Here is a 12,442-nt window from a genome sequence, read left to right on the forward strand (position 1 = left end):
TGTGGGCAGGAAGGTAGAGATGAGGCTGAGCTGTGATCAGCCATGATCGTATTGAATGGCAGTGCAGGCTTGAGGGACTGACTTGCGTACTCTTGCTCCTAGTTCTTATGAAGCGTAGTTATTGATGTAATATAGGAAATGTAGCTGCCAAATCACACAAAACAAGTCCCACAAACATGACCAGATAATATGTTTTTACGTGTGAAAGTTGCAATGTATTCAAGACTGAGTTTAAGTCAACAGATCAATATACTGTGCGTAATGATTTATCACTGAAAATGTTCAGCAGTGACATGAAGTGCACATCTTTGGAGGAGTGAGCTGTCTTGTTTCCTCCATCATGTTTTCGTGGTGTATGTTTCGATGGTTGCTATCATTAATATATGCTAACCATAGAATTTCTTTATAATCAGATGGCGACATTGACTATTTCATTTCGAATCTTTTGCATCAGTGGTTCAGGCGGAGATGGTGGTCTAGTCGTAATGTCACTTGACCAGTAATCCAGAGGCCCAGGCTGATGTTCCGAGGACACGGGTTCGAATTGCAGCACGGCAGCTGGTGCAATTTAAATTCAATTAATAAAATCTGAAATTGAAGACCTGATTCCCTGATTGTTGTAAAAACCCATCTGATTCACTAATGTCCTTTCGGGAAGGAATGTGCCAACCTTACCTGGTCAGGCCTACTTATGACCCCAGACCCACAGCAATGCGGTTGACTCATAACTGCTCTCTAAAATGGCCTAACAGGTCACTCAGTTTAAGGGCAGTTAGGGGTGGGAAACAAATTCTGGCCTTGCCAGTGGCACCAGTATCCCATGGAAGAATAAAGAAAAGACTGGGTCCTGGCAGCCTTGCCCACACGGTGTCCAGAAAATAGACTTACAATGAAAAAGATGTGTACAGAATATAAGTTAGCAAGGGGGAAACATGTTCTGAAATGACATAAGGCAAGAATCCAATTTCGCTGTTCTGATAGCTATTATAAAATTACTCTAGACCTTATGGCTGACGATTTGATTAATTGTAATTGCTTATGGATATCTGCTATTCTCGACATGTCGACAGATGTATGTGACTTAGGTGCAAAAACAATACTACTTTTAAAATGCTGGGTTGTGTGTGAGCACAAAGGGAATCCAGTCTGTGGCATTACCAAAGCTTTTTTCTGGATTGAGAATAACTGCGCCTAATATATCCCCTGCAGCATGTTTATGCAATGAAATAGGCTTTTTAAAAATTTAATATCTTGCAGATTATAGTAAAGCCCTTTTGGATCTAGGTGTTAGCCATGCAATTTGTTTAATATAACTTTAATATTAATTACATTACCAGGCGTTTTGCCAACAGTGTTGGACATCTAGAGAAAGCTGAGTCACAGTTGACTCCAGAACAGATAGAAACTTGTAATTTTGGTCTGCTCTTCTGGCATCATTGGTAGTTTTATTTGGCATTGCAATAAGGTTGAGCTTTGGTTACGATTGTGATGAATGTAGGAAATTATTACATGTTATATTTTATGTTTTGTAGTAATGTTATTAAAAACCCTTAATTCAAACATATATTGGCAGTAAGTTTGCTAAAGCAGGGGCGGCTCATGACGCATGGTTAGCACTGGGACATTCTCCTCGTATCTGCGTGGGTTTCATCCCCACAGCCCAAAGATGTGCATGTTAGGCAGATTGGCCATGTTAAATTGCGCCTTAGTTGGAAAAAAATTAAAATAATTGGGTATTCTAATTTTTTTTTAAAGCTGTGATTAAGGGGTTGTAAAGATGAAGTAATCATTGATTTTTAACTATTTACTTTTTACATATAGATGACTGATGGAATATCTGTTTACATGTAGATGGCTAATGGAATATTCTTAATATTTAGGAGTTTCCCTGTGGTGTCGATAATTTATTAATGGATTGTGTTTAATCCTAGCTGAGCAGATCACGTGACATTTTAGTGGGAGGGAACTGGATAATACCTGATGCTTGGGGTGCAGATTATGTAATTAATGGGGAGGAGCCAGGTCAGTCTGTAGTTTTGCCGTAGAATTTTAGTCTGACAAGACTGAAGGATTTTCAGGTTGTTCCTGAAAGGGTCTCTCCAAAAGTCTGCACAGAGAAACATGCAATTTTGATTTTTTTAGTGGCAGTAGAACTATATTGGGTTTATTAACTGGAATATACTGTGGCAGGTGCAAATAGTAAATACTGCTGATAATATGGTGAATTATATGTTTATATTATAGTTTGTTTTTCCATAAAAGATACCCATTCGTCAGTGTGGTACTCCTGTGGTTTAGTAGTTCTCCCTCACAGTCTTGCAAATTATTGGGATTCTCGCACCGTCCTAACACAATGTTGAATAATCATGATAGTGTTTTGTAACAATTGCAGTTGTAAAATGTCAAGCCGGTACTGCAGGATTCCATTAGTGTTGAAAACTGGGAGGGAAGACCATAGACATCAATAATTAATGATTAGGTGATGGCTAAGCTTTGATTGTAAAACCTGATGATAGTCGCAGGAAGAGAAGATCTTGCATAAAAGTGAATAGTGAAAGAGGAACTTCTGTTCAATGTCGGGTGGTTGCAAGACCCACCACACAACGCTGTAGTTTTCATACATTATATAGGATCACAGAATTGTTGCAGTACAGAAGATTGCCATTCAGCCCATTGTGCCTGTACTGGCTGTCCAAATGAAAAATTCATCTAGTGCTGCTCCCCTGCCTTCTCCTCGTTCTTCCTTTTCAGAAAACAGTCTAATTTCTTTTTTAAAAATATACTTTTATTAAACGTTTATCACTTTATATCCAAAGAATACAAAAAGTATAAAAATCACAAACAACAGTAAACCAAATAATTAAGACAATAACCTAGTTGAACCCCACCCCCCCCCCCCAACAGTTAACAGTGACCAATTCCCTAAAGTACAATATGAACGGTTGCCAGCGACAGTAGAACCCACCGATTGACCCCCTCACTGTATATTTGACCTCCTCGAGGAGCAAAAGCTCCATTAAGTCACCTAGTCACGGCAAGGCGCTAGGTGGGGTCAGCAGTCTCTAACTCGGGATGAATCGCCTCCAAGCAACCAGTGAGGTAAATACCAGGGCACCTGCCCCTGCACCTGTCTGCAACTCCGGCAGGTTCAACACCTCGATTTTAGCCACTAAAGGACAGGGCTCCAGCTCAATATTCAGGATTGCCATATTGTGCTTGGGAAAAAATGAGACCCAGAAATCCACAAGCTTGGGACATACCAGAACATGTGCGTATGGTTCGCAGGCCCTCTCGAACAGCGCTTGCACCTATCCTCAACCCCATCAAAGAAACAACTAATTCTGGTGAGGTGTGCCCTGAGCACTACCATGAACTGGATCAGAATCCACCTCGTAAAGGATGACGTAGCGTTCACTCTGCGGAGCGACTCATTCTACACCACCTCGTCCAGCATGGGTCCAAGCTCCTCTGCCCATTTAGCATTCATCCACACCACTGAGACCAAGTCTTCTCCAGAATCCGTCTATAGATGCTGGATGTACTGACGGTTCCTCTTCTGACCCCTAGCAAGAAAGAATCCTATCCAATAAGGTTGGAGGCAGCGCCACCGGAAATGTTAGGAATATTGGTTGAGCAGAATTGGGAACCTGGAGCTACCTAAACGTGTCTGAGCTCAAGAGCCCGACTTCTCTTTAAGCTCCTCCAGACTGGCAAACCGCCCCTCCAAAAATAAATCTCTCACTTCTCCAGCCCTGTCCATCACCAAATGTGGCATCCAACTTCGCCAGTTTGAATACGTGGTTCATACAAATAGGGATCCACCTTGATAATGACCCCAGAGTTGCCTCCATAGTTTTAAAGTGGACACAACCAACAGATCTATTCCTCTGTAGGAACACCCTCCAAATCCTTCTTTTTTTCCTGTTTGTTTTAACTTAGTACCCAATTCTTGTTTTTCAATTAAGGGACAATTTAGTGTGGCCAATTCACCTACCCTGCACATCTTTGCGTTGTGGGGGTGAGACCCACGCAGACATGGGGAGAAGGTGCAAACTCTACATGAACAGTGGCCTGGGGCAGGGATCAAACCCAAGTCCTCGACGCCGTGAGGCAGCAGTGCTTACCACTGCGCCACATGCCGCCCAAAGAACTGCTTTCTCATGGGATTTTCAAACTGTTTTGATTCAGACAGAAGAGTCTCATTCATATTTGACAATGTGTTTTTTGTTTTCTTTTGTTTTTATAAATTTAGAGTAGCCAATTAGTTTTTTCCAATTAAGGGGCAATTAATGTGGCCAATCCACATACTCTCCACATCTTTTTGGGTTGTGGGGGTGAGACCCACCAAACACGGGGAGAATGTGCAAACTCCACACGGACAGCGACCCAGAGCCGGGATCGAACCTGAGACCTCGGCGCTGTGAGGCAGCAGTGTTAACCCACTGCGCCACCGTGCTGCCCTATATTTGACAATGTTAGCCACTCACCAGCCATTATAAGAATAGGAAGCGTGGAACAATGAATGGTATCATCGAGCATGTTCCTTCTATTAACATTGTATCATGTACTCCACGAGACCAACTTAATCTCCTGAGGGAACGTTTTAAAATTTTCTCTATAATGTCAAAAGTATATAAAAAAAAACTCCAGGATACTTGTGTAATCATCCTGTGGGTTTTCATCACCCGAATGAAACACATTATACAAGGAACAAAGAAAAATACAGCACTGGAACAGGCCCTTCGGCCCTCCAAGCCTGTGCCGATCATGATGCCCTAACTTAAAAAAGAAAACCCACTGCCCTTACTTGGTCCATATCTCTCTATTTCTTCCTATTCATGTATCCATCCAGATGCCTCGTAAATGTTGCTAATGTGCTTGCTTCCACCACATCCTCTGGCAGCACCTTCCAGGCATTCACCACTCTGAGTGGAAAAACTTACCCTGTACAACTTTCCCCCTCACCTTGAACCTGTGCCCCCTTGTAATTGACACTTCAATTTGATGGGGGGGGGGGGGGGGAGGGGGGAGACGACCCGGACGGACCTCTGACTATCCACCCTGTCTCTGCCTCTCATTATTTTGTAGACCTCTATCAGGCCTCCCCTCAGCCTCCGTCTTTCCAGTGAAAACAATCCTAGTTTATTCAACCTCTCCTTATAGCCAACACTCTCGAGACCAGGCAACATTGTGGTGAACCTTCTTTGCTCTCTCTCGAAAGCTTCCACGTCCATCCGATATAAGCTGCTCAATCCCCTGAAGAAAAAAGCCGTGGATAGAAATACCAGAAGGCACTGAAATAAAAGCACAAATCTCGGCAAGATGTTCATCTTGACGGATTTAACTTGATCTGCCAAGGACAGTGGAAGGCTGTTCCACCTTTGTAGGTCAGCCTTGACCCTCCCCACCAGGTTGGTGTAATTCAATTTACAGAGTCACGACCAATCCAGAACCCACAAATACTGAAAGCTAGCCCTAGCCAGGTGGAAATGCAACCCCCTCCTCCCCCCACCTGGCTTCCCTCCCAGAAGAGTTGACCACAAAATACTCACTCTTCCCTCAATTTAACTTGGATCCCGAGAAGGAGCCAAGGCTCTTTGACATACCCATTATGTCCCCCATAACTGGCCTCAGGTCCCTCGCATATAGCAGTAGGTCATCCACATACAAGGACACCCTTGTGTTCCACCCCACCTCAAATAATTCCTTTCCACTTAGTTGAGGCTCTCGGGGCAATCACTAGTAGCTCAATCACCAGTGGCTCAATTGTCAGCGCGAACAAGAGCTGAGACATAGGACAACCCTGTCTCGTTCCCCCTATCCAGCCAAACGACCCAAACTCATGGTGTTTGTACGCACACTGGCCGAAGGAGCCATGTACAACAACCGCACCCATGTCACAAACCCAGGGCCCAACCCAAACTTCTCCAAGACTGCAAAGAGGTACCTCCACTCAACCCTGCCAAATGCTTTTTCTGTATCCAGCAGCACTATTATCTCTGGTTCTGGGGTGAGAACAACATTGAACAGTCGTCTCACGTTGGAAGACACCTTTTGGCTCTTCACAAATCCCATCTGGTCCTCCCTGTTTACCTCTGGGAGACAGGGCTCTAACCGTACCACCAGGTTTTGGCCAAAAGCTTCGTATTCACATTGAGCAGTGGAATCAGGCAATAAGACCCTCACTCAGTTGCATCCTTATGCACCCTTGGTTACCCCTTGGAAGGGGTAGCACGGTAGCATGGTGGTTAGCATAAATGCTTCACAGCTCCAGGGTCCCAGGGTTCGATTCCTGGCTGGGTCACTGTCTATGCGGAGTCTGCACGTCCTCCCCGTGTGTGCGTGGGTTTCCTCCGGGTGCTCCGGTTTCCTCCCACAGTCCAAAGATGTGCGGGTTAGGTGGATTGGCCATGTTAAATTGCCCGTAGTGTCCTAATAGTAAGGTTAAGGGGGGAGTTGTTGGGTTACGGGTTACGGGTGGATACGTGGGTTTGAGTAGGGTGATCATTGCTCGGCACAACATCGAGGGCCGAAGGGCCTGTTCTGTGCTGTACTGTTCTATGTTCTAGAAGGGAGATCGATGCCTGCCCCAATGTCTCAGAGAGAGGACCCCACTTCAGGGAATCATTTTACGACCTCATAAATAACAGAACCAACTGATCAGCAAACTTCTTAGAAAATTCTACCGGGAACCCATCTGGCCCCGGTGCCTCACCCGTCTGTATCTTTCCTTGGGCTGTTCAGAGCTCTTCCAATCCCAGCGGCACCTACGGTTCCTCCCGCAATTCCTCCCCCACCGTGGGAAAATCTAGACCCTCCTTACAAACTCTGCCTTTCCCCGCTCGTCCTCTAGTGGCTATGATCTATAAAGCCTCTCATAACTCTCTCCCTTTTTAAACCCCCTCGCCTTGTCGGGGACCTCTCAAAGCCCGTCACCACCCCGCTCACTCTTTCGTCAGCCCTTTCCACCATGAAAAATCATCCCCCCCACTCCCCTCACCCAGGCTTTCAGACTACCTGCTGCCTCGGCTAACCCCACCCCTTACCAAACAAATGAACAAATAACTCGGCCCATTGTGCCTTACCAAAACTGGCCCAATGAGTCGCAGCCACCACCATGTCCCCCCTCCCCCCAACACTCAACTCACGCTAACTAGTCACTCCTGCTTGCTAGTGAGGTGGCCCCACCCAGGATCTCCCTCCAAAAAGCCAACCAGAAACAACAGCCTAATGCTTCCTTGCACGCCCTACCCAAGTACCCAAGCCTTGGCATCCTAACTATCCTCTTCCCCTCCTTTTCCAACCCTAACATCCAAGAAAAAAAAAGATATATTGACACATTGTAGTAAAACATTATCATCAAACTGCCCCCCCACCCCAACCCGTTCTCTCAAATTCCCCATCAGCTCTCCTCAGACCGGTCCCAGTCCCATCTCTCTGATGAAGGCCTCTGCCAGCTTCAGAATATCAAATAAATTCGAGTCCATTGTTGCTCGCAGTCACGCCGGGTACAGCTACTTGAACTGCACTCCTTTGCTGTAGGTACTCCTTAACTGCCTTCACCTTATTGAAGGCCGCACGCCTCTTCGCCAGCTCTCTCCCAATGTCCTGGTAGATCTGCACTGTGTCCCTATCCCAATCAATGGTACGGTTCTGCTTTGCCCACTCCTTCCTCTGGAGACTATGAAAGGGATAATCACCTCCCGCGGTGGCTCATTCGGCCGTGGCTTCTCCCGGAGTGCCCGATGAGCTCTATCCAACTCCGGAGGGGTGAACACCTCATCCCCTCCCACCAGGCGAGAGAACATCTTCGAGAAGTACGCGGTTGACCTCTAATTCCTCCACTCTCTTAGGCCTTGAGGTTCAATCACTTTGATCTGTTCTCCAAATCTTCTACTTTTGCCCTTGTTATTCTTTGCCACGAGCAGCAACTTCACTTCCATCAAGGCAAACCGCCCCTCATGCTGCAACAAGGCTTCCTCCATGATCTTCAGCATCTCGCCTTGCTCTTCCACAGCCTTTGAGGTCTTACCTAGCTGCTCTCCGATCGGCCCAATGCCTCCTTAAGAGTGACTTTAAAGGATTTCTTCATCTCTTTACCTTGTTGCTCAAACTGCTTGTCTACCTGCTTTCCAAATTTTCCAGCTCCTGCGCCAGCACAGATAGCATGCCCACTTTAATGGATGTGGCTGCCTCCGCAATCTTCTGCCCTTCAGATTCCTTGGTAGCCTGCCAAACTGGTTTTTCTTCCCAGCGGCCTTTGTCGTCAAACCTTTCGACATAACTCTGTGGAGTAATTGTTCTCTCGATCAGCCAACGCTGTTTGGACACGTAAATCCCCTGAAAAACAGGCAAATAGGATCAAAAAACGAAGAGTCTGGCAGGAGGCACCTTTTGTGCGACTTGCTCTCGCCACCGGACGTCCAACAGTCTAATTTCTTTTCCTTGTGTAGATTTTGCTGCTTTAAATCCAGTTGCTTTAAATCTGCACCTTTTTGTTCTCAATCCTTTCACCTGTGGGAAGTCTTTCCCTATCCATTCTGTTTGGATCCTTCATGATTTGGAAACCTCTATCAAATCTCCAAGAAAAACAGTCCTAACTTCTCCAACCTTTCTTCAGCTCCTTATCCAGTCACTGAAGGTAACCACGTGCTCCAGGCAGTAAAGAAGGCAAACAGTATGTTGGCCTTCGTAGCGAGAGGATTTGACTACATGAGAAGAGATGTCTTGCTGCAATTATACAGGGTCTTGGTGAGGCCATACCTGAAATATTGTGTGCAGTTTTGGCCTCCTTATCTGAGGAAGGATGTTCTTGCTCTAGAGGGAATGCAGCGAAGGTTCACCAGACTGATTTCCGAGATGGTGGGACTGACGTATAAGAAGAGATTGAATCTGTTGGGATTATATTCATTGGAGTTCAGAAGGAGGAGGGGATCTCATAGAAACCTATAAAATTCTAACAGGACTAGAAAGGTTAGATGCAGGAAGGATGTTCCTGATGGTGGGTGTGTCCAGAACCAGGGGTCACAGTCTGAGGATACGGGTACCATTCGGGACAGAGATGAGGAGAAACTTCTTCAGCTAGAAAGTGGAATTTGTTACCACAGGATGAAGTTGAAGCCAAAACATTGTATGTTTTCAAGAAGCAGTTAGATATAGCACTTAGATCGTAGAGGATCAAAGCATATGGGGGTAAAGTGGGATTAGGCTATTGAGTTGGATGGTCAGCCACGATCATAATGAATGCTGGAGCAGGCTCTAAGGGACGAATGACCTCCTATTTTCTATCCCTGGAACCATTCCTGTGAATCTTTTCTGCACTCTCCCTAATACCTTCCTAAAATGAGGCACTCAGAACTGGACAGAATATTCCAGCTGAGGCCAAACTCGTGTCCTATAGAACAAAGAAAAGTACAAGACAGGAACAGGCTCTTCGGCCCTCCAAGCCTGCGCCGACCGTGCTGCCCATCTAACCTAAAATTTTCTACGCTCCCGGGGTCCGTAACCCTTTATTCCCATCCTATTCATGTGTTTGTCAAGACGTCCCTTAAACATCACTTTCGTACCTGCTTCCACCACCTCCTCCGGCAGCGAGTTCCAGGAACCCACTACCCTCTGCGAATAAAAGACTTCCCTCGCACATCTCCTCTAAACTTTGTCCCTCGTACCTTAAACCTGTGTCCTCTAGTGATTGACTCCTCCACCTTGGGGGAAAAAGCTTCTGACTATCCACTCTGTCCATACCCATAATAATTTTGTAGACTTCTATCAGGTCGCCCCTCAACCTCCGTCGTTCTAGTGAGAACAAACTGAGTTTCTCCAACCTTTCCTTGTAGCTAATGCCCGCCATACCAGGCATCGAGACACCCTTTAAACGTCACTTTCGGACAAAATTTGACACTGAGCTACATAAGGAGCTATTAGACTAGATGACAAAAAGGGGTGGGTTTTAAGGGGTGTCTCCCAGGAGTGAGATAGAGAGGCAAATAAGTTGTAGGGGGGTAATTTCAAGTCTTCGGGTCTTTTCAGCTGAGCACATGGTTACCAGTAGAGAAAGGTTGAAAATTGGGGATGCATAAGATGCCATTATTGGAAGGGCTGGAGGACTTGAGGTTAACGATTGGAGGCCAGTCAGGTATGCATTGGAATGGTTGAGTCTCGAGGTAACAAAGGCATTGATGAGGATTTCCATGTTGATGAGCTGAGCCTAGGGCAGGGTTGGGTAAGGGCAGCACGATGACACAGTGGTTAGCTCTGCTGCCTCACAACGCCAAGGACCTGGGTTCAATTCTGGCTTCGAGTGACTGTGTGGAGTTTGCACTTTCTCCCTGTGTCTGTGTGAATTTCTTTCAGGTGCTCCGGTTTATTCCCACAGTCCAAAGATGTGCAGGTTAGGTAGATTGGTCACGATAAATTGTCCCTTGGGGTGGGATTGTCAGAATAGTGTGGGGAATTGGTCCTAGGCATGGTGGTCTTTTGAAAGGTTGGTGCAGACTCAATGGGCCGAATGGCCTCCATCTGCACTGTAGAGATTCTATGATATTCGGTTACAAGAAACAAACTGCCTGGGTGAAGGTGTGAATATGTGGTGGGAGCCCATCTCAGTCAGATATAACACCAAGGTTGTGAACTGATTGGTTCAGCCACAGACCGTTGTCAGGGAGAGGAATGGAGTTAGTGGCTAGAGAATGGAATTTGTGACATCGGCTGAAACCAATGGATTTGGTCTCCTCAATAATTAATTATAGAAAAGTTCTGCTCAACCGAATATTGTTTTCCTGCTTTACGATTGCTGAACTGAAGGGTCTTTGTGTGTGCGTGTGAATTAGTGTCGTCAAGTGCTTTGGTAATACACTCAATATGTGTGAGATTCCTGTGTTAAAGCTTGGATCAGGTATACTGATACAGGCAGGAGAGTAGTCCGTTACTCCCCACAATCTGAAGCATTTTTGTCTGCTTTTGCAATTTTCTCAAAACATGAGAAAATATCTGATTTCACAAAGAATTGGGGATATAATTGTTCCAGATGTGAGAAGACTGGTGGCTCGAGGGCTATTTTGGAGCATTTGACTGAACAAGAATCTGAGATGAGCTGTTGCTTGTCTTGGAAGATTTATGCAGGGCACAGCAACGGAGGCTGAATGAACGCTGTTCTGGTGGAAGAGTCTATAATGCACAGAGGTACAAGAGGGCAAGAAAACCAGAAAAGTAATATAAACTCCCTTTCTGTAAAACAAAGAAAAAAAAATAAAGTAGATTAATGATAATGGGAAGTTTCTGTTCTGTACAGTCAATAGCCTTGAAACTTTGTAATCTAAAAGCCTCCAAAACATAACTGTCTCCAGACATAAATGCTTGCTTAACATTTTTTAAAATGAAGGTAGTGTTGCTTTAAAGGGAGTGTGTATGTACTACAGTAAAACTTTAGATCCAAGATGCCTCAACCATTCATTGTTTACATACTTTTTTTTTCCTTGGTGTGTTTGTACACACGTGTACAGGAAAACCTTCAAGAAAAATACAGGGAAATGCATAGTGTTCAGGAAAAGTCTGGTCACGATCTGGGAGCACTGAAAAGGAGGTAAGCCAGGGCCTAGTGTTAAGATCGGTTAAAGGAGTAAAGTTCCCGAGATGTTTTGGGCCGGATATGCAGTCATTAGTTTCTGTTATTCCCAAAGGAATATTCTATTTTGTCGCTCCCCTTTTAACACAAATTTGTTCTTTTGAAAAATAACTTTATGCCCTGAAACTAATGATTAGGAATCTGTAACTAAGCTTCCAGTTGCAATTTGTCTGCAGCTCCACTCCATACATTTTCAAACTGTGGCCACTTAACTTTAGGGGATGTGTATGGAGAATGACGAGGGTCCCCAGTGTCCGATCTTGTCCTCAGATTTCTCTATTTCCTGGCCTATTGTTTCCTTTGTTGTGTGCTAATTATCCATGTTTCTGAGATGATTGTTTTGCTTTCGAGTAGCTGACTTTGACACAGAAGTTTGGACCAGTCTATTTGCAGTGGGTGTCCCTGCAGCAAAAAATATTTGAAAGTCACTGTTTCAGGGCTTCAGTCAGATACACTAGATTTTGAATTGGTTTACTTGGAAGGTATAGCTACTTTTTATTTTGTATAACTTTTTGGGCATTGTTTTTCTTCCTCCTATATCGTGATGTAGCATGGACATTTTGTTATCCTAGCCCAAATTATCATTCTTCATGTGTTAGCCAAGGCAGTGAGGGTTGACCGGCTACTCCACCATGGAGGGGGAGGTGGCTTTAGCACCAAGACTTTTTCTATCCCCCTCTAATATTCACGCTTGCAGATTTCTAGCAAAAGTGCTAGCTATTTGTCAGGCGCAGGAAACCTGGCTTCTTTTTCTGCTTGTGTTTCACCCTTGCTTGTGTCTCCCAAGGATTTACCTTGCTGCCCCCCTCCTTTCTATCT

At 45.1% G+C, this 12,442-nt stretch overlaps 1 protein-coding gene across 2 annotated transcripts in view; it reads left to right on the forward strand.

Annotated features, from left to right (window-relative positions):
- Positions 1-12,442, forward strand: part of setd3 (SET domain containing 3, actin histidine methyltransferase) — a 158,324-nt gene that overhangs the window by 3,481 nt on the left and 142,401 nt on the right. Inside the window, exon 2 of one of the 2 annotated variants that reach the window (XM_038774660.1) lies at positions 11,502-11,581. The exons of the other annotated variant lie outside the window; for it this stretch is intronic. Coding sequence (XP_038630588.1) covers positions 11,529-11,581 — 53 coding nt within the window. The 5' untranslated portion in view covers positions 11,502-11,528. The remainder of the gene's footprint in view (positions 1-11,501; positions 11,582-12,442) is intronic. 2 annotated transcript variants of the gene reach the window in all.

Source organism: Scyliorhinus canicula, chromosome 2 (assembly GCF_902713615.1).
Source record: "Scyliorhinus canicula chromosome 2, sScyCan1.1, whole genome shotgun sequence".
Lineage (NCBI taxonomy): Eukaryota > Metazoa > Chordata > Chondrichthyes > Carcharhiniformes > Scyliorhinidae > Scyliorhinus > Scyliorhinus canicula.